The sequence below is a fragment of the Homarus americanus genome, unplaced genomic scaffold, assembly GCF_018991925.1.
Source record: "Homarus americanus isolate GMGI-L3 unplaced genomic scaffold, GMGI_Hamer_2.0 scaffold41366, whole genome shotgun sequence".
Classification (NCBI taxonomy): Eukaryota; Metazoa; Arthropoda; class Malacostraca; order Decapoda; family Nephropidae; genus Homarus; species Homarus americanus.
Window position 1 is genome coordinate 3,890,150 of NW_024723541.1, and position 22,638 is coordinate 3,912,787.

The following is a 22,638-nucleotide window of genomic DNA, read 5'->3' on the forward strand; positions in this document are numbered from 1 at the left end:
AGTGCCACCCCAAGTAGAGCTCCTAGTGGCACTACTCCTGTGAGGTCTCCTGGGGTGCCATCCCTAGTAGGGTCCCTAGAAGCACCACCCCTGTTAGGGCCCATGAGAGCACTTACCCTGGTGGTGCCTCCCCTGGGAAAGCCCATATAGAGGATCCCCCGAGAGGGCCCCTAAAGATCTCGCCTCTGGTATGTTTCCTGGCTATGCCTCTGGTAGGGCCCCTGGAAGTGCTGCCCCCGGTGGCGCTTCTCTTGGCAGGGCCACTGAAGGCACTGTTTCTGGGAGGCTCTCTGGGGGTACCGCCTATGAATGCTGTCTCACACCAAAAGCTATGCTATGCACATGTGCTACATGGTATTTAATTGCTGCAATAGTTTTTAAATTTAGTTACTCACACCAGCAACAATGCTTTGCATGCCAATTGGCTATGCCATACAATTTTAGATTACTGGGCCAACAATTTTTCTTGGCACAGCATTGGTTGTGCTGGCACATACAAAATTTTCTCCCATTTCCTAGCAATGTGGCTGTTGGTCGCTTGTGTGTCTAGTTAGTTTCATTCTCACACTGCATTTCATGTTTGTTTTGATTTCATATTGTGCATCAGTGAGGACTCTGAAGAAACTGATTCATGAAGTCAGAAGACATCCATGCCTACAGTATATGACATGACTGAAAAAGTACAAGGCTAGAAAGAAAGGACAACATTTCCTAAATGATGAAATTTGTCAAATGATTTTGTTTCATGCACCCACTTCCTCTTTTCCTTATTAAATCCTAAAGTGAGATGTAAAAACCTCATTATCTGAATAATAACCACTCCAAGGAGCACCTCTGGCCATCTTGACTAATGAAGCTGAACTAAATAACACACAGCTTGGACTCTGTTTCCCAGTGGGAGAACATAGCTCAAGGCATGCAGTGTAGCTAGCATGACTTTCTGTGTGAGATGGCCTTGAAGATCTTTAGATGGGTTCACACATCATGGAGAGGATTGCCAATACTAACTATTCCAGACGGAAGTGTGGGTGACTGTACCTACCTAGCCAGGTATGCTAATATCCAAAGTCAACCTTATATCTATCACTAAATAATATGTTCATGTCAGATTATTATTACAATGACTGGTCAGATAAGCCCAATTGGTGGCAAGTCCAAACAGGTTCCATATCCTCATGGGTTGGTTATGGTTTGGGCTTATTAAAACTGGGGCTCACCTCACCTCCAACTGTAACCAATAGGTCATCTAATGTGAAAAAGTATATTATCATCTTCATATAATTAATCTTTTTTAACACTAGCCAGTACAATATAACTTGCTGTAATTACACTTGTCATTCTTGAAAGACATACTAAGTTTTCCCCAGAGGGTATACATTTATCAATGTACAGTATTCATAAAATTCATTATGCTCTTCCTGAAAGTTTAGCTTCATCGCATTATCTTTGTAATGCCACTTTCATATGAAAAATAATATAAAAATTAGTAATGTAATTCCATCAATAAATTTATTTTACAATTATCTTCAAATCTAGATACAATTAATAGCTTCTGGTTTATGATTCAGAACAATATCCTGAAATATATAATGAAATACTCTTAATAGGAAGTGGCTTCATAGCTGAAAACATACAGGAAAATATGAATCCAAAACTGTATTGTATGATAAATAAAATCTATAACTGTTACGTATGATAAATGTGTTCTATCCTGACCTACCAAGATGAACAGATTAGGCTTTAATAGATTGTGATAATAAATGCTAAACCTCAAAATACAATCCCACATTCATATTCCTGTGTCAATGTCTATGAAGCTAATGACATAATTGTGTGGTAATATGTGTGTGTGTGTGTGTGTGTGTGTGTGTGTGTGTGTAGAACAGTACAGTACCTGTACAGTACTGTAAGATGTAGTAAAAAAAAATACACAATACAGTATAACCTGAACACCTATTTAATTTCTACCTTCTTCATCCCACTTGCCATCTCTTCATCTTTACATTTTGTGTCCTCATTTTTCTTTACATTCTCTTCCCTTTTCCTTACTTCTTGACTTGCTAATTCTTCATCTTTCAAATTCTTCTTCTCAGTTTCTTTTTCCCTCTTTCCTTTTTCCTCATTTTCTTCTGCTTCTCTCTCCTTTTCTTCTTCTAACTTCTTCATTTGTTTCTTATATTCTATCTGAAGCATATCACAAAATTTTTTATGAATGGGCCAATGGAGTTTCTGGCAACACCGATCACAGTACTGTACCATCTTACATTTTGAACATCTCTTTAGGGCTTTTTGCTCTTGACCACAGGTGGAACAAGCTTTATCATCCTGGAAAGCCCGCTGTCCATTAATGCAGCCACTAAGTATACAAAGAGCTGATGTATCACCTATTTCACCTCCAGTTATGTTTCGAGCCAACTGCATAAACAACGGCATTTCGACATAAGGGAAACTCTTGATGGCGTCTCTGATGTAATACTCTAGGTGTTCCTCAAACCCATCTGAATGACGTCCCCTTAGCCATTTTCTAATGATACTTTCAAATATGGAATTGTCTTTCACAAATCCTTCCTCCTCCATCATGGGCTCAAGTTTCTTCAATTCCTTTTCTAAAGTCTTGAAAACAAATGCCAAGTAATGAAACTTCAAACAAATTACCTGTAAAAAAAATTGGGAGTTAGTGCTTCATGTCCATGTTTAGACTTAAAAGATATCCTTAACTTAATGTAGTTTTGTAATAATGAAGCAGATGAATTGGGGATCATCCTCTTATAGCATAGTCCATTATTAAGTATCAGTTTGGGATTTTAAAAACAATTTGAGAATCTATGGAAAACATGTTGTACATAACTTAGTACTACATTTTTATGGAATGAATCTACTACAGTAAGTTACACTGGGTATAGCTGCCTTTACCATGTCTATTACATGAAAATACGTACAATTTAGAGTCAGTAACACATGATATCTCTCCTATATATCATAATCATTACAGTATTTGCCACATATTACTTTTCACTCATACCATGGTGCATGAGTCCAGCAACATCACAAACTCTCCACTCATGGTTGGTAATTCATTTTCCTTAACTACTGTAACAAGAATGTTCAGCTATAGTGTTTCTCTTCCACAACACAGCCCCAAATTTTCAATTTGGTTCATCCATCACATCATACAATCCACAAGCAATACATCCATCAACACCCACCACTTGATACCATGCAGGCACTGCTGCTCCAAGGACATTCATCTTTCTGCTATTCAGTACCTCCCTCTCTGCATCTGCCCATCTCATTCTGTATTCCTCTCACACACTCTTCAACTACCCACTTCTAGATAAAACACAACCAAAATTGATTCTCATTCTCTAAGTACGCCCATACCACCTTAGCAAACTTTAACTGGACCAATGTCTGATGCACCATACACTTACATATCTCTGTCACTACTTTGTATTCTTGGTTCATCATTCAATACTCCTAACTTATTTCTTCCTTACATCCAGTGGTTGCCCATACAGAAACTAAAGTACCACAAGCTCATACAAAACTGTAGTCTTAAATTACTTTTTCTTATACTATTCATGTACAGTATACGACAATTTAATCAAAATCCACATACCTCATTGACATTCTCTGATTGTTTACTCTCCTTTTCACACATTATTTCCAAAACCTTCCAGGCACTTGTAATATTCTTCTGTAGTTCCTCAGAATTTTCCACAGAGAAGGCAATCTTTACTGGATGAAGATTTACCTACAAACACAAAGCATTTGATTAGTAAATATTCATACACATATACAGTATAAGTAGACAGTTATTCTGGATATAAGGTATTATGGTAAGTTGATCCAGTCAAGATTACATTAGCTATATCCAAGCTGAATTATATTTCCATATAAAAGCCAATATAAAGTCTAACTTGGTCAGGGAATGTCCTCAAATTCCACCTTTCCCACAGTCCTCACTAACTAGACAGCAGTATGAGTTCTTAAGATTTAAAACACAGAAGTATTCTCTTACCTGCATTATAAGGTCATAAAGTGGCTTAGCAACTGAGGATGGCAGCTTTGCTTCTTTCTCAAGCCCTGTGGGTTCAGTGTATTTCAACACATCACTCAAAGGTAAATAGTTGTTTATCAGTGCCACTACTGCATGGTTGCCAACAAATGCTGCCATCTGTGCAGCTGTTCTCCCCAGGGTATTTGTGTGGTATGTTTTAGCTCCAGATGTTAACAAAAGTTGCACTGTTTCTGTACTTCCTGAGAGTGCAGCAAAGTGTAGTGCAGAGTAGCGATGGTCATGACTGTCAGAACTGACATCTGCCCCCTATAGGAATGGAAAGCATAGTACAGTACCAAATCATTAAGAAACTATTAAGTTTCTGTACAGTACAGTACAGTACAGCATGGCACAGGATGGCATGGCACAGCACAGCATGGCACAGCACTGTATAGCACAGTATGGTACGGTAAAGTACAGTACTTTAATCTTGAATATTTTCAATAACATACTGTACAGAGAAATTTAAGAAACAATCTTTTGTGTTTATATTTTCAACATTATATTTCTCGTCTTACTGTCATATACTGTATGTGAATGTCTAACTATGTCCGGTAATAGCAGGAACAAACCATGGTTATTATTCGTCCATTGGCTGTCTGCAGGTTTCCGCCATGTTTACCTGAGGTTATACTCCTCACTTATTGTCAGTTGTTTCCTCCTCCTACTTGTAGGTTAAGTTAGGTTAGATAGGTTGGTTGATTCCTTTGCTATGAGAATTGTTTTTCTTTTTTTCTTTTTTTTTGTGTGTTTTACCCAAACTTGACCTCCATTTTTGTGCAAATTAGCAGTTTGTTAAAAATTTTAATTTTAATTTTTTGCTAAAATGCTAATTTGCAAAATAAGTGAATGTCAGATCTGAGTAAAACACACCGAAAAACGCCCGAAAACCTTTTCTCGTACCAAAACATGAGGACAGCCAATGGACGAATATTTACCCAAACAACAAACAACTGCCACACCAGTAGCATAAATCACCTAATATACTGTACTGTACACCCAAATATCCTAACATGAGCATACAATGGTGTTTTCTGTAACAAAATTGTATTTTATGTTATTTTATGTTTTAAAATATAAATTGGAATGAAAAACATTAAATAAAAACTGTTAGGGGGATTTGTGTCACATGGAATGAACCACTGAGCTACAGCAGCAGCAGCCACTCATACAAGTGTACAATGGTATTTTCTGTGATTATAGCATTTATTATTTTCTACCTTAAGTATTTCTGGTAAAAGTGTAGAAAAGGGTGACCACCAGAGGGAATTGTCCGAATTGGTTGAAATTTTTTCTACACACTAACATCATGATATTAAAAACAAAAATAGAAAGACAATGCAGAGAACCTAATAGAACCCGACCAAGCATACCCATCCTATGGGTTTGTTAGGTTCAGGTTCTATGCATTATTGTGTTAATTTATTGAGTTAAAATACTTACCTTAATATTGAGGTTGATATACATCAGCAATGGCGAGGAGGAATACGTGGAAGCGTTCACCATCATTTAGGAAACATCTCTTGAAAAGGGATTCAGCGAGATAAACAACAAAAATGGCGCCAGGAGGAGAATTGTGAAGCGTGATAGAGTAAATAAAAAAAAAATCCTAACAAAATACTTAAAATTATAATAGAAAGTGGTAAATTTTTACTTTCGGACATGAATCCCTAAGGGTTGATCAATTTGTTTTTCTTGTGTATTTGTGTGTGTTTTAAACGAATATGACCTTCATTTTTGTCGGAAATTGATATCCTCTCCACTCACCCAACGATAATGGGGGAAAACCTGGGAAATCAGGGTTTTGGGTGGAGAACACCTAACCTAACCTAACCTTTGGGCCGTGCCATGTCCGAAAGCACAATACCATAGTTAAAAGTCCGAGATCACGTATTTACAAATTTTCGTTTATATCTTCTTTATAACCCTTCTTGGCCTATTACAAAACCACTGATGCTTGTCCTTCTAAATTTACAGTGTTGGCACTCAACAGTCTTAGGGAGAACACCGTGATTACGTAGGAATTCTATAGCTTTATCGTCTTTTTCGTAAAACTCAACAATAAACTTAAAATAATCGTAGGAGCATGATTGACACCCAATCTAGACTACAGCCACTGTTAAACTGGTCATTGAATTTCCAAGCCATAGATTTTCAAAACCTTACCCAAGCTGCTTTGAAAAATGCAAATGTGAGTGGTAAAAAAAAATTTGCAGGTAGATATCGATACATCATTGGTCACGACTGGATGTCAGTCAATATTGTGCCTGCCTGCGGTAACATCTAACAGACGAAGACTAAAAAGTTCCTAAAAGCAATTAAATTCAATTGTATCACTATCATCCACTTCCGTCATGTATATATGGGGTTCAAAATGCTCAGAATATGGGGATCTAAATGTTTAAGTAGTTTATAACTTTCGGGCACACCATGTCCGAAAGTAAAATAATCCAACAACTTCTGGTGGTCACCTTACGCCTTTACCGCATTTCTAAACTATATAATAAAATATAAGGAAATGCTACATTTTGGGAGATTCATAGCACACAAAACACCCAAATATAGGTAGATCATTATCTGATACTGTAGTACTTCAGGTAGTTCCCAGACTTAAACAAACTCACTTGTGATTTTACTCCCTTTAAATACAAGATTACTGAAGCATCTCTATACTTACATGAGCAAGCAGCATCTTACACATGTCAGTATTTCCCTTATAAGCAGCATGATGGAGGGTTGTCATGCCGTTACTGTCCGTGTCGTTCACCTTGGCTTCACCCTTGAGTAGTAAATTCCTCATGGTGGTAATATCACCCAAAGTAACAAGTTGGATGATAGCTGGAGGTGCATCCTGCCCACTCTTGACATCTGCCATGCTTGTTTACTTCTGGTCGCCGCTCTGGAACCTTCACATGTATCCAGCTCCCTCCCTCCTCTTTCATTGGTCAATATCTTATGACGTTACTCCCTCGATGACCAATAGCGTATAAAATCTCTCTCTCATTGGTCAGTATTATGTGATGTCATCGTGTGGATTATCCAAATTAATTATCGATAAACATGATCCTCTATTTGGTTTACCTGATAAAGGGTAAATCAAACGCCCTGGTTCATTTCAAGTACAGTACTGCATATAAATGAAATTATTAATGAGAAATAATACAAAAAGAAATACAATGTGACACTAAAAATACCTTAAGTCACTTGTGCTCACCAAAGGTTTATCGATTTATTGGCAGGTATATTTAATATATCAATGGTGGCATCACGTGACTCATTAGTGGCCCCCTCCATGACAACAGCCCCATGTAGGCACACGGTATGAGGTACAATATACAAAAGATCAATAACTACACACTTTGATAAATTAATAATGTTATCAAAGTGTATTTACCAGTACAAGTGCCTCTCCAATGCTTATATATATATTTTACTTCGACTTTATATAATCAATCCAGTATTTTCATCATGGAACAAGATATAAATGTCTAATATCATGATCGCTTGCAAGCATTTTTCCTACTCTGACTTCTCCCCCTTCAAGCTTCTTTACAATGTTGTGAATAAGAAGGGATGTTTTTATAAATAAAAAATATTGAAGATTAATTCGAGATGAAAACTTGTGCATATCAAGTAATGAAGCTGAACTGTATCCATGAGTTAAAGTTTAATTCTGTAGTAGTGTTCAGTTTTGCTCCACAGCTCTTGTTTATTCAGTGATGTTCAGAAAGTCATGAATGCAGTTACTGATTCACTATGCACGGGCTCTACCACTGAGCTATTCATTTATACATCAGATAAAACGAAAAAATAAATTACCCTAGTGTTACCTAATCACTTTAACTCCTATTAAGAATATAACTGCACTATGTAGATTATATACCTGATTTGTTTATGTAAATGCTGAATCAATGTGAATTTATGTAAGGATTTTACTGAATAAACATCTATCTATCAATCAAACCATCATACTTTATAATCCAATATGATATATACAATAATCAATGTCTGTGGTTTACAGCACTTGATACTGTTACAATATGTGAAGTATTACTGTCTTTCATTGTTTGTAATTCTTGTTTGATCTTTTGAAAATTGGTTGTGGCTGAAATACACAGTACAGTACTCGATACAGAACTGTACTTCCAATTTATTGACTTCTTTATAAATTTTAAGATCCATTCCCTGGTGTTCTCGGGCAACAATGGCTTAATTAAATTTTTTGGATCCCCTCTTAAAAAAAAAAAAACCTTAATTCACTTATGATGCATCACATTCTTGCTACATTACTTTCATATCAATGCTGTAGTAACCCGTAACTCAGTTCTTACTATCCTCTTCTTACTCAACACTAATGACAGACCATTCCTTCCAGCAGCACACACTCCTTGTTATTGATCCCAACCTCAACTAAAAAGTCTACCCTACCATGCCGAGTCAAGTCTCTGTGTAGATCAACTAATATGGGAAACGTCTTGAACAATCTTGTTTCTGTGGCACGAGGCACAAATAAAATTTTTACATTCATTATGTCTACATGTATAGCTTTACAAGTGGATATAATAGTACTGTACAGGCAGTTGTTCCCCAAATGAGTCGATTTCCATAAACTGAAACACATTTTCCCAGACTCCCATTATTAAGTGAAATACATGCAGTACAGTACAGTACTCTACAGCATAGTTGACGCTCTACTCACCCTACCCCGCGTGTTGCCGGGATTCTCCACGCCTCCAACCGTTTCTTCAATTCCAAATTCCATATTTTCAATTTTACATCTTTATTGTACACGTGCTCCAAAAAGTATCTTTACAATTTTGTGTTAGACAATATGACAACAGATGAAGGATTTTGACAACCCTACCGAGACAACAGGAGTCGCAGTGTTCATTTTTAAATTTATCGGACCCCTCCGTAAAGATACTTCTAGGAGTGTGTTTAAGTAATTAGCATATGAAATTTAAGAATAACGAATAATTTTTCATTTAATTTTCCACATATTATGAGATTATACATGAGGGGAAATTGGACAATAAGGAAAATGGCCGAGTGACCGTGTGCATGGGGGTAGACGAGTCTACTGTACAGCACAGTACTTGTCTTTAGTGAGTGTAAGGAGTAAGTTATATGGTGATTGTAGGAGAATGTGAACATATTGAAAGCCAATTTATAGACTTAATAACATTGGGAGCATTGAGCATAGCAAAATAAGCTAGCGAGATAAGAAAATTGGTAATAAAAACATACAGTATTTTCATTATTACTTTGATATCTGACATAAACTCAGGGTGTGCTCTCTCTTGTAAATGTGTAAAAATTTCCTTCATATTTTTTTCACAGTACCCCTGCAGCTTGACTTTAGCTGATATGCATGCTGTTACTGTACAGTGCTTATCATTCAGTAGTCAGCCTTTGTTTAAAATATGTTCTTTCAATTATCATCCCTGGACAAAGAAACCTTGATGCGTGATACTAAAGCAGAGTTTGGAAATTTGAAAATCTAGATCATACACAGGGGGACATTAAGAGACACTGGTCAGTTTCTAGAGGACAAAGTCTACAATGCATAAACTAAAGGTTCTTGGCCATCTGAAGCAGAAATATCATGACTGGTTTGGTAAGCATGATCTGGACATATGATGACTTCATGCATCAAAGAAGTTGATCCACAGGAAAAGCCAACCCAAAGCAGACCTTAGGACACGAGACAGCCTCGTCTACACTCCAGAGTTTGTTTTGAAAACTTAAAGTGGTAGGAAGGTACAGCAAGAAAGAACAAAGCTGTCCTAATATAAGCGCACGGTAATGTATTCTTCCCTCTTGGAACGCCACTACCACCAAAATAATGAAGGCACAACCCTAATCACAGATGGCAAAGACCTTCTTCAGAGGTGTTAGAAACCCTTGGGGAAGCGACTGAACTAAAATTTCATACACAGTTTATTATGTGTCTTCATTTCTTAAAACAAGGTCTGTACAATTGTTTGTAATCACTTAACAATAAAGATGAATGTAAAACAAACACTCCAAATGGAAAACTTTAATGGAAATATTTTGTAATATAAAATATACTGTATATAACTCCACTCTCTTTGTACCACTGCCTCTGACTACTAGATCATACTGTCTTCGCTACTGATGGACAAGGTGTCTTCAACATCTGTTTCCTCCATCATCAGCCTCACCAAGATATTGAAGCGTTCCAATACCTGTAACAAGAAAAATTACCGATTTTGTGCTTCAAATTTTTTATGTACTGTAAAACTTAACAACTCAACAACTGAGACTTGTCCCATCAAAGCCAAATTGAAAACTGTTCACCCCAGTCTGACACGGGTCAGCCTGTAGCTTTCCAAAATGTGCAGATTAAAACACAAATGCAGGATCCCATGCAATACAGAAGAACTCCATGTAGCTAATGCCAAATGTCAGTGAGCTGCCACAGGACAAAGTGATGCTTGCTATTTAAAGGCTGCAAATGGTGTTTTGCAAATATATGGAATGGTGTATAACTCTGGTTGCCATCCCCGGGCACAGGTTATAATAATCCTCAATGTCTCTCCCCAATTTAATTATTTATATTGCCAAAGCAGCAGACCAGTTGTCCTCATGCTTGTCTTACCTATCTTCAAGCATGAGCAAGGAGTCAAATGCTTCACACCTCAACTTTCATAATACTGTATTGTTCAATCCTATTAATCTAACAATACCAGTCACTAATTTCCTATTATGGGATTCCACTTCATATGCACACAGAGAGAAGTTACATTAAAATTTGACTTAACAGGAATCTGTTAAGATAAGAGGATTGAACTGAGGCTATATCAACTACACTCCTTTGTTTTCTCTCCATAAGTACAGTGGCTGCAGAATAAAACCCTGTATATACACTAGAGTATGTATATTATAAAACACATGTAATGTTGTAGTATATGCACTGAGGAGTATTTGTAGTTAATGTGCAGTAAATTGGGATGTGATTTTTTTTATAGAGAGCCTGAAACTGTTTCAAGCAGCAATTGATAATCTGACATTTAATGAATTATTATTATTAAATCAGCAACACATAACCCAAGCAACCCACTAACCTCATGATACTCTCTTGAAGGAAGAGCATCAGCTATTTCTTGAAAGACAGCATCAGTTGCACCCTTCTGCTGTACCAGTGTCAGGATCATTCGATCCTCATCCTTGGTCCAGCCGACATATTTCAAAGATGAAGGAGTTACAGATGAAAATGGATCATTTAACAAACTCGCCGAAGATGATGATGATGACTTTATTGGCGAGATATCCAAATCTTCCGTTATATTTTTCATTCGCCTTTTTGTTTCAACTCTAGAATGTTTTCTGGAAAATTGATTATGTGATGATGAGGATACACTTGATAAGCTTTCTGGTGTTTGTGAGTCTCTTTCTGTGGCTGTTTTTGAGCTTTTTACAGAGCTGCAATGTGAGAAATAAATTTGGGATGCGCCACCAGCATTCTGATTATCTACATTACTATTTGCGGACAGTTCTTCATTTAATGATTTTTCTGCATTTGAGCTTTCCCGAGTTTCCACTGTTTTAGTATGAAGTGCTGTGAGTGGTACATGGCAAATGGTTGCTTTATACTCCTTCTGCAACTCAAACTTGTCTGTGATAATGACAGCACCAGCACTGGGTTTCTCTCGCTCATCTAACACGCTCACTTTCTGACCAAGTTCATTCATTGTACCGAAAATACGAAAAGAGTTTATATTTGAGCAAGAAGGTGCGATGGAACTGTCATTGTAAACTTCTTTTGGAGAGGAATAAGGAAGCCCTGATGAATTTTTGTTCCTGAGAGAGATGCTTGAATTTTCAACACTACCACCAGCACTAGCCTTTACACCACTTTGAGGGAAGCCTGATTTACAGTGACTGGCACACCTAACGAAAGCTTCAACGCTTGTGTTACCCTCTAACCTCTCGTGACCTTTATTCGCACAGGTTTTCTTTGTATAAGATATTTTTCCATCCGATACGCTTTCATTTTTACCACATATGGTTTCATGATTTCTGCTATTAGAAGTATCCTTGGCAGTGTCCACATTATCACCTCTGCCTCTGATAACACCATCTACATTCTCAACTTGAACACCTGTATCTTCTTTGGCAGACTTCTCTTCACATGACACTACTGTTCTACTCTTTAACGCAGTCCCATGCATTGTACTGTTTGGGTTGCCCCCAGACGCCACTTTATTTGCATTTTCTTTGTTTCTCATGGGTACGTTTTCACTTGGGTCTTTGGCTTGCGAAAGCTTCCCTTTTCCTAAACTTTTGCTCTTGGTGGATGTTTCACTCAAGTCCGTTGCAGTCTGACCATTACCTCCATTTGCTTGATTGTGAGTATTTTTGTCATCAAATTCCTCCTTCTTAACATTTGGTGTTTGGTACGTTACTTTGGCAGGGCGGAGTGTTTTACCACACTGAAGATATATCCGACCTTCTGAAAACTAAAAAAAAAATAATAATAATAATAAACAAAAATAATAAAATAGTACATCTGATACCTTAATTTGTAACAAGTGTATAGGTAAGTATTTCTCTGACTTACTATCTGATAATAATAACAATAAATCTATTAAATGCTATCTCTTTTATAAAAGTAATATTAAAATTCATGTACTATACAGTACAGTAGAGTAGAAATCCCACAAAATAAACAACTGTTTATTTGTCAAAAATAGGGAATGTGAAGATGTGTACTGTTTTTTACTGAGCAGCTTTACCTTTACATCTCACACCAGCAATTCGTCTCTACTTACACTCTACTGTACTTAACATCTTGCATTCTAATTATACATACACACGACTGTTTCCCATTCGCTATACTATATACATTTACATACAGTCTCGCTCAAGATTCTTCAAACACTGCTGGAAACAGCTGGCAACTCAAGGCCGTTTGCTTAATTAATGATTGAGCTTTGTTGTTTCGTATTATATTATACTACGTACTATAGTAAACAAACGGCCTTGAGTTGCCAGCTGTTTCCAGCAGTGTTTGAAGAATCTTGAAAGAGACTGTACATTTAAAAGAAACCAAAAGAATAAATACAAATAAAAAGAATACAGACCCTTAGTGCACATGAACTACAGTGATCCATGCGTCCAGAATTGGGTAGAGTTTGCTGGGTCCCTGTGTTACTGTTTGGTGAGCCGGAGGCTGGAATATGACATGGACACATGCAGTGATTTGGGGGGGTGTTATCATCATCTGGTAAAACCAAACTCTCCATACTGTCAGGAGTTCCTGGATGGTCTATTGATATGTCTTCAAAATCACTTGGTAAGCTGGAAAATAGAAATTGTCAGTAAGTAGCTGTCTGATACAATAGTATACAGTATAAACATATACAGAGTCATTATCATCCCTTCTGACACTGTAAACAGCACTGTGCTAGCAAAACTGCAACCATTCATTAAGGCTACTAACCATCCACACCTGTATGAATCCATGACACAACAATGAACTAAGAATTTTATCATATGATTATTCTGTCAATTAAGTGACACAATGGCCATTTAAAATAGTAAATAAAATGTATGAAAAATCTGTGGAACTGATCCTGAAATCCTGTTTTCTAACTGACCTGGAACAGACTCTATGTAGCCCAATTCTACATCACTAAAATATGTAAACATTCATGTCAAGTATATCACAAATTCAGAGAGATGTACCAAGGATTGTGTGACCACCAGTAAAACACAACAAAAAATGAAAAAAAAATAATATAAATAAAATAATAATATGGGGCAGAGCTTTGCATCCATTGGGAGTGTCTGACCTGGAGGCTCATGTAACTAAAACTGACGTGGTTGATCCTGCCACATTGTTTTATGGCTGAGCTAAGCAAGGGAATGTGTAAGGGTAAAAGTAAGCATTGGAAGTGTGTAAATTTGTTTTTTTAGAAGAGATTAATCTATGAGTACAAGGAGACCTAATTTGTAATGCTGAAACATCCAGTGCCACATATCTATTAACCTATCTCACCAGCAGTGGTTTTTTTATGTGTTTTCCTACTGTAATACACAGTAGTAAGTCTATCTCCAAAATACACAAGACTCAAGTATATTTTATGTTTGACAAACCACACACCTTGGAGCTGGAGGTTGTGAGGGGAAACACTGAATAAAGCATTCCACTAAGTGAGGATACTTGAGGAGGGGCGTCATGGCAGCTTTCACCTCTTCAATATTCACATCAGATGAATTCTGCATGGACTGGAGAAGCCGGATAATTTTTTGAATATATTTTGGTTGTTTGCAGAATTGCAACTGAAAAAAGATTTAAATTACAGTAAGAGTTAATAATAGCTAATCTTAACATGGTCCTCTTAGCTAATAATTTACAAAAAACTTTGAAAATGAACCACAACATTATTTAACTATGGTAAATAGAGCCTGACGACCCTAGATTTTAATGATAAATGCTATATCTTGGCAGATAGTGAATTAATCTACTCCTCTGGCAGGATGCTAGTCTACTAAAGGGTTGTTTCACCATCATTCAGAAGCTAATGGGTTACCCTATCCTCTTGGTAAGATGCTTGTCCACTAAACACACCCAATTATGTATTTATTTCCTTGCCAAGTGTACAAGGAGTGAACCCAATCCTCTACTACAGCCAGGAATCACACCTGGAATAATTCACTTGTCATGCAAGTATGCAATGATCATGGTATGTATTTAGACATGACTTATATGCTGTAATGCATTTGTACAAAATAATACAAACCTCTAATTTTTCAAGGAAGTCCCTCATCCTGTGAATAGCACAATATTGAGGATATTTGCCAATTGCCATTGCTTGCTGAGGAAGAAGGAAGGACACAAATTCCTCAGTGAGATGTTGATAGTCTTTTAAAACCTGAAAAACAAAAAGAGAAATAACTATGTGTACATCCTGAGTACACAAGATGTTTCAACAAGGTAAATTAGACTTGGTGGGAGCCATTGTTGTCATGTTGATGGTGCCATCAACAAGGGACCAAACTATTATTCCTCTGGTCAGTGACAAGTACAGTACAGTATTGTGTACAGTATTGAGAAATAAGAAGAAAGAAAATGGAAGCCAAGAGTCAGTTTCAAACCTACTGGGGAAAAACTAATACAATATAATATAGTGGACAGTAATATCTCCGTTAGCCGGAATCCCTCAAACCCAGAACTCTCCGATAGCCGGAATTGAAATTTTCTCAGAAAAATGTTCCCTAAGCAGGAATTTTCAGGATAATTTCGGCTTTGGGAATTATTTTCCATGGGGCACATTTTCCGGAAAATTCTGAGAAAATTTTCCAGATACCCGGAAAATTTCGGGGATGGGGGATTTTTTTACGGCTTTGAGAGAGTCGTCTCGTTACCCGGAAATCTCTCATTCCCAGAAGTGCTCTGCACCAATTGTTCCGGCTAACGGGGATATCACTGTGTATAACAGGCCACCTGGGAACACAAATTTGATTACCAAGGCTCTTTATATCAATACTCAAACATACCTCAGACAGCTGATAATACAGTTGAAGTGGACTCCTGGAAGGGGTCTCTATAAACTCATTGAGTATACACAAGAATTCCTTAAACGCTGAAGGATCTTTCACCACTAATGCCTCTCTAACTCGCATCAGGAAACTTTGAGCCATGACTGAAAGGAATAAACTGGTGTATAAAAAATGTAGAAAGGAAGCCACACAAAATGCAGTTAACTCATTGGCCAGCTTAACTAAAAGTATATCCAAAACTCTGAGATCAGTTGCATTTATAAGTTCTGGGTGAAGTAAGAAGACAAGGTTACATGAGTGTAAAAAAAATAATAATAAAACCCATCCACCCTCCCCTCCCTCCACCACACACACACACACACACACACACCCTGCATTACAGTCGGAAAAAATAAAGTGAGTGTGTGTGTGTGAAAGATTAAGTTACTGTACTTACATTTGTCTTGGCTCACAGTATCTGGTGAATAAGAAAGGGCACTAATGCGTGCCTGAAGTCTTCTTTGTTGTTTTGTTAGTCTTCTCTCTCCTTGAGCCACATCTCCTACACCATTCAGTCTTTTATCAAATCCATCTCCACCACCGCCTCTTCTCAAGGCTATGGTAGATGAAGCCTTCAATAGGGCTGCCAGATGCTCCTCTCTTTGCTGAAAAATTATATCACACATGAAAATGATCCTTCCTTTCCTTGATTACATCTACTCAATATCCTTTCTCATCTTCAATTTAAACAATTATATTCAAAGTGAGGACATTACTGATTGGTGATACATATGAAGGACTGCAGTATGAAATCCCATTCTATGACCATATGATGGGGACGAATGATCAGAACTATAACACCCTCTCTGCTGCCCTACAGAGAAGCCATATAATTCAATGGCCGGTTACACTACCAAAAAGGACAAAGCTGTAAAATGAAAAAAAAAAAAAAAAACTTTCCTATTTGGCACTGGATCACTGGGTTCCATGATCAACGTTGATTCAAAGACCAGTGAGGATTCTGGGACATCAAATCTAAAATATATTAGCTTCCTCACTTTAAATCTACTTTGAGTAAATACTACATATGCTTAAATGAACAAATTGGGTCTGACAGATCGCTCATCCTTCAACTCCAGCTGACTAGTCAAAAAAGCAAAGGTGAATTTTATATGGCCATCCATCTAATCCTGTATGATAGCTGCTCTAAATTTCTCCATCACAGTAGAGAGGAAAAGTAACTACTGTACTAAGTATCACATCTTAGTTTACAACAAATGACTCCCATAAGCAAAAAATAAAATTACATGAGCGTTTGTGACTTGGTTATCACTGTGTGGATCAATTTGCTAATAATCTCTCCTATCATATTTTTCTCCTTTATTTCTACACATTTATCTCACCTGTGCAGCCTCCAAATCCTCTTCTTCTTCCTCCTCTTCATCCTCATCCTCCTCATCTTCATCCTCTTCATCCTCATCTTCCAGTGAATATCCTTCAAACTCTTCCTCAGACTGATGAACTGTGCCAGGCTGAGAGAGGTTACGGGTAGAGTCAATGGAAGTGTTAGTCTCCATGAGTTCGTCCTCCATTTGTAAAAGATCTCCATCACCTGTTTCTTTATTTCCATGAAGAAAACTTTCTGTTCTGTAAATGTAAAATAATAATTTAGTTTGTTAAAGTATCTTAATAGCTTCCAGACACCCAAGTTGAACACACACTACAGTACTCAATCCTCATACAATAGCAAGTTTTACCAAGTTAAAAGATTAATCAATTTCAAAACTAGGAAGTGGAAGGATTAAATTATGAATGAGATACCGTGTAGTTCTTCTAGAATGTCTTCCTCTCACACCATCTTGCACTGTTGATGAAGACTTGGATGGTTTAGGTGCCAATCTTCTCTGTAAAGGGTTTGGCCGACGCTGCAATACAGAACAAATTTATAGAATACAGTTATGCATCTATTATAAGTATTCCCACAGATCAGTAACTCATTTTTCAAATACCTGTACAGTGCATTTTGGACAATATATATGGTAACAATGCTGTTAGTTATTATATGTAGGTAGTATTCAAAAGCTAATTTGTCTGAAATTAAAAACAGAAACAAGACAAAACGATATTATTGTATTATTCACTTACTGATATTTTGGGCAGAATTGGAGAAAGTTTCTTGGTTGACACCGGGCGTCTCTTCTTTGGGGAATATTTGTGATATTTGCGTAGAATGGGCGAAACTTGTTTTAGAGGTGATGTTTTCATGGGTGACCTGAAACCCTTTGCAGGTGAAATCCTTCGGTATGATGGCTTTGTTTTTTGTAGAGAGATATTTAGTGAATCTATTGGACTTGCTTCACCAACACCAGAAGAGCTAATAGGACTTTGGTAAACTGAAGTCACTAATGTTACACTGTTGCTTTGGTTAGCTGGGTTCTGTGATGCTGTGTTCATTTGTGATAAGTTTTCTGTTGTCCCACATGGATTCTGTAGCTGAACATCTGGGTCACTTGTATTACTTTTCTCTAAAGACTTGGTTTTACAATTATCATTAATATTCTGAGTCACCTTCTGCTTGTTGTGCCTTGTTCCTTTAGTCAGCTCTGTTGAACATACTTGAACACTTGGCTCACATGAACCATCTGTAGCAGTTGGTAACACTACTGGTGCGGTAGATGTACACACTGCTACTGAATCCAAGGGATTTTTAGAAAAGGTGGAAATATGGCTTGAGTTCCTCTCTTCCTTTTCAAACACAGGCAAGAGATCTGTTTGCTTAATTTCTATTGCTTTCACAGGTGTGTTAAGAGATTTGTGTGGAGATGGAGTATGAAGTGGTGACAGATTAAAGGAAACACTTGATGAATCACTACGGTCAGACTTATGTACAGAGGTCAGAAGAGAAGGCATGTCAAGGAAAGATAAGTTGCTAGGTGATATACTGGAATGTAACTTCTGGGGGGTTCTAGGTAGGATGCTCATGTCGATTTCATTTTGCATTATATCAACTGCTGGATCAACATCCTGCTTCTCAATAGTCTCTCTAACTTCACCTTCAGGCTCATTTTGGTTAGATTCTTTATTTAGGTCAGGTAAAGAATCTGTATCACTTGCTATACCATCATCACAACCAGTATCGTCCATTATTTCTCCATCACGTACTTCCTCGTGGTTATCATCTGGAGTATCACTTATAGCACACCCTGAGCTGCTCTCCTTCACATTAGTTTTCTCTTTCAGTTCTACACGTGATGACTGGCAGTTCAATTCTAAAGTTGTGCGGGGAGATGAAGAGCTCACTTTTCCAACATCATCCCCAGTTCTTGCTACTTCTCGACAACAATCCACAGACACTCCACCTAGTATTCCGTCACTATACGACACTAAAGAAGATGCCACAGTATTTCCAGTTTTCCCAAATAAGATATTCCCATGAGAAGACTGATTACTACGAGTGTCTGGTGCAGTAGAAAGATTACCAAAAGAACAAGACTGATTATTTTTACCAATTTGTTCACTGCAACTTGGTGATGGCATATCTGGCATCCTGCCAAGACTTAATTTTGAGACACTGCCTGCAGGAGACTGGTGAACAACACTTGACTTGAGTGATTCTGATGCCTGAGGTGGTATAAGAAGCTGATTACTTCCACCAGATGACTGAACGATCAAAATATTCTGCGTCTGAAATGAAAATGAAAAGGGTCTCCCAGGGATGTTATCATTTAATGACAAAAAGTCTAGTTACACTAAAAATAAACCCCCTTTTGACCTTTTTCCATTTACCTTAATTGGAGTCCAGTAAATGAGATTCCTAGACTAGCTCCTATAAGGCCCAGCTCCCATATCTAGAAGATTCTATTCCAAGAAGAAAACTGGACTATCCAACATCACTGTAGATTTTAATAAATAACAAAATGTAAGGTGTGTTAAAAAAAAAAATTAATGTAATATAAAAAGCACTATTACACTGGCTAAAATGAATACAAAATACCTTAACAAAGGCACATGTGATCATTCCTGCCAAGTGAAGGTGAAACTGATGAAAAAACCTCACATAGTAAAACAATCCTCACCTGGATTTTAGAATTGGTAAAACACGTAAGCAAACCTAAAGTAACAATAATCATAAGACACGTGTTGCCTTACTGATATGGCAATGCCTTGAACCGAGATGAAGTCTGTATCCACTTGCCCCTCTCATGAAAAATGCTCAATAACCCTATCAGTTGAAGCACCCAAAACTCAAACAACAATAATAAATCACAGAAACCCAACTTGATGAATTACATAAACTTAATACAATACTTACCAGTTTTTTTCGTGACCCGGCACCCCTATAGATTGCTTCTTTTTTTTCTGCCTCACAAGCTAATAGTGCCTTTGAAGCTACATCTTGCAGGGTTTTTCTGAGAGATGCATTTCTTTTTTTCACCTGTTTTTGGAAGGGGTTTGGCAAAGATGTCTCTGGGAAGTCTTGAACAGAACAGGGTACACAAGGTAGTAATGTCTCTACTTCTGCTGGGGGAAGATCCAATTTGCCAGTTTCAAGGAATTTCTGTCAAAGAAATAAGAACAGTTAATAAAAGTAGAACAGTAATTTTGAAGAAGAAAAGTGTTGATGGATGGCTTGGAATTTCAGACAATATCTTAAATAATTACTCGACATCATCTGAGGAAACAGATGAGTTATGCTTCTTAACATTTCTGCTTAATTTGATAAGTTCTAGTTATCTATGCCTCTTCCAAATGAATATGGATATATTTCTCAGTATCTAATCATACAAATTGGCATTTTAATTAAGTAAGGTAAAAATGGGAAAGCAAAAGTTTAAAACAGAATATTGTAAGAGCCTCTACATTAACTTACACCGAGTTATTGCTTTAGAATTTCCAAGAATAAAGATTGATACATATAATAGTAATCATCAAAAGTCTGATAAAGGTAAACAACTTGATGTAAACAAGATAAAGAGTGTTTAGCCAAACTTTCTGGGGAGATGAGATGTTTCCTGTTTTTACTGTTTTGTACATAAGTTGGACCCATCCCAGGAATTCTCTATTCTGGTAAAATTTGTATCCAGATTGGTTCTCAAATACAGGCTATAAACTGGGTCTCTTTGTATCTTTGGACAACCCACAAGTCAGCAGTTCAGGGAGACGTGTTAATTCCAATGGGCAAATAAACCACCCCTACCTTCCCATTGGAACATCAGCCCAAAATAAATGGACATGGTCTGTTTGTAGCTGTGTCTGATCAATCAGCACATATCCTGTCATAAGGTATGACTCTGCCATCTTGTTTTTGCCATTTTAGACTCAGTTCCTAACAAACTAAGCTGCAAAACCCAGGAATAGGAGGAGGGAAGGCATCCAAGCCATCTGGGTACAGGTTCTGCCAGAAAAAAGTTATTTTTAATAAATCTAACTTTACTGGCTTCTACAATTCATACTAGACAGTTCCGATACATCCAATTACAAAAGATGATCAATCAAATCCTGGATTCGGTGTTCCTGTCCCCCGTTCTTATCACCCCTTTCTGACCCCTTCTTCCCTGGCTCCTTGTCCACCCTTGCTTGGATGTACATGTCTTTTTTCTTAATTATTGAAAGCATTTATTTGTTACTCATCATTATTTCCCTTATAAAGTGAATTTGGAGGGATTATTTTGGGACTGGGAATATACAGTATCGTACCAGGTATCTTTATTTTTACCATAGGAGTAACTAAATGATTTACAGTGTGTCAATCATTATAATCTCAATAGTCTTTTTTTTTTACACCCAACCCCATGGATCAAGATTTAATGATCTATGAACACTATCTTAGCACTAACAGCTAAGGTCATAAGGCACCAGAGATAATAAATGGTAAAAGGTTAAACGAAAATCAAAATAATGGAAAATAAAACAAAACCGCCCCAAGGAATCAGGAAGTAGCTATTGTACTTACCAATACTGGATTATTTGGAGCATCATTGGCTCGGCTTCGGATATTTTTGACCCTATTGGTAGCTTGACTTAATGTCTTTGACACTAAAATGCTCTTGACTGTTTGATCAAGGGCCTCTAACAATTGTCGGTACTGGACCTTCCTACACGTATCATACCAATATTTAGGATCCAAGTATTGTTGCAGGCCTATAGTAATCAGTCTGAAATAGCAAGAGATATTGTTATAATCAAATCTTTATAAGTGAAAAATTAATAGGGTAAAGGTCTTAAAAATGATAGTTGAGATAGCAGGAAAGTTATCTATGTATCGTAACAACAGAATGAACCAATTATGAGTAAGAATTGATATTAATGGTAGCCTTTGGGAGAGGAAGAACATATAACATTACCTGCAGCCTCTGAGGTTAAAAGAGTAAGAAGAGAAAAGTGTATGAGAGTTTATTAGAGGCATCTCATAATTTCATACAAATACTTTCATTAGTTCCAACAAGTGTTAACAGTTTGGCTTGTGACATAAAAGACAAATAAACATACTCAAGACTTAGCAACTAATTTATGCAGGGTTAAACAGTTGCACAGATGACGAGAAGAGAAGATATGAAACAATGTTATGCAATAGCCTCCTCCATACTTTTTATAAAGGATGAAGCAGACATACATAATTATATCTTTAAATTTACTAAAAAGTTAATGGACTTTGTTGTAGCCTTATTCAGTAGTTATAAGGTATGGATAATCTGGTGGGAATTTTCTGGTTATGTATCTTAACTATGAGGCTCTTGTAATATTGGGCGACTTACCATACTTCATATCCATAAATCCCCCACACACATCCCACCTCCCCCTCCCTGAATATGGCTTTTATTCAATACATTACAATACAGTACTCAAGTAACTTATCATTTTCTATCCCTTTGCTATTAATTCACTACTCATTACCCTATCTACTGATACAGCCACTCCCAAGTTATACATACATTTACCCTCGATAGCTCGGAATTTCATATAACTCTGCATGGATGTGATCACGGAATGTATTAGTAAAATTCGGGAAATGCCGAGATACAGGTACTGTATATAAAATTATCTGGGAAAATCTCGGCAAACCTGACCAC

The 22,638-nt window shown here is 37.1% G+C and overlaps 2 protein-coding genes across 3 annotated transcripts in view; both read right to left on the reverse strand.

Moving 5' to 3' along the window:
• Positions 1-1,490: 1,490 nt before the first annotated feature.
• LOC121863581 (ankyrin repeat and MYND domain-containing protein 2-like) lies at positions 1,491-6,969 on the reverse strand. Of its 2 annotated transcripts, XM_042362298.1 has the most exons (5): positions 6,738-6,874; positions 5,504-5,582; positions 4,022-4,327; positions 3,620-3,754; positions 1,491-2,655 (listed from the first exon to the last, which is right to left on the reverse strand). In XM_042362298.1, exons 2-5 carry the CDS (start codon positions 5,567-5,569, stop codon positions 1,954-1,956), a joined length of 1,209 nt encoding a protein of 402 aa, XP_042218232.1. In that variant the 5' UTR covers positions 5,570-5,582; positions 6,738-6,874; the 3' UTR covers positions 1,491-1,953. The 2 variants fall into 2 exon arrangements, with proteins under 2 accessions (XP_042218232.1, XP_042218231.1); XM_042362297.1 differs by lacking the exon at positions 5,504-5,582 and having other exon boundaries at positions 6,738-6,969.
• A 3,116-nt stretch (positions 6,970-10,085) lies between these two features.
• LOC121863582 overlaps positions 10,086-22,638 on the reverse strand; it is a 29,069-nt gene continuing 16,516 nt past the window's right edge. Inside the window, exons 15-26 of the mRNA XM_042362299.1 lie at positions 21,522-21,723; positions 19,881-20,126; positions 17,714-19,252; positions 17,390-17,493; positions 16,972-17,215; positions 16,026-16,233; positions 15,587-15,732; positions 14,830-14,961; positions 14,190-14,368; positions 13,168-13,384; positions 11,149-12,543; positions 10,086-10,269 (exon numbers count right to left, since the gene is read on the reverse strand). Coding sequence (XP_042218233.1) covers positions 10,174-10,269; positions 11,149-12,543; positions 13,168-13,384; positions 14,190-14,368; positions 14,830-14,961; positions 15,587-15,732; positions 16,026-16,233; positions 16,972-17,215; positions 17,390-17,493; positions 17,714-19,252; positions 19,881-20,126; positions 21,522-21,723 — 4,708 coding nt within the window. The 3' untranslated portion in view covers positions 10,086-10,173. The remainder of the gene's footprint in view (positions 10,270-11,148; positions 12,544-13,167; positions 13,385-14,189; positions 14,369-14,829; positions 14,962-15,586; positions 15,733-16,025; positions 16,234-16,971; positions 17,216-17,389; positions 17,494-17,713; positions 19,253-19,880; positions 20,127-21,521; positions 21,724-22,638) is intronic.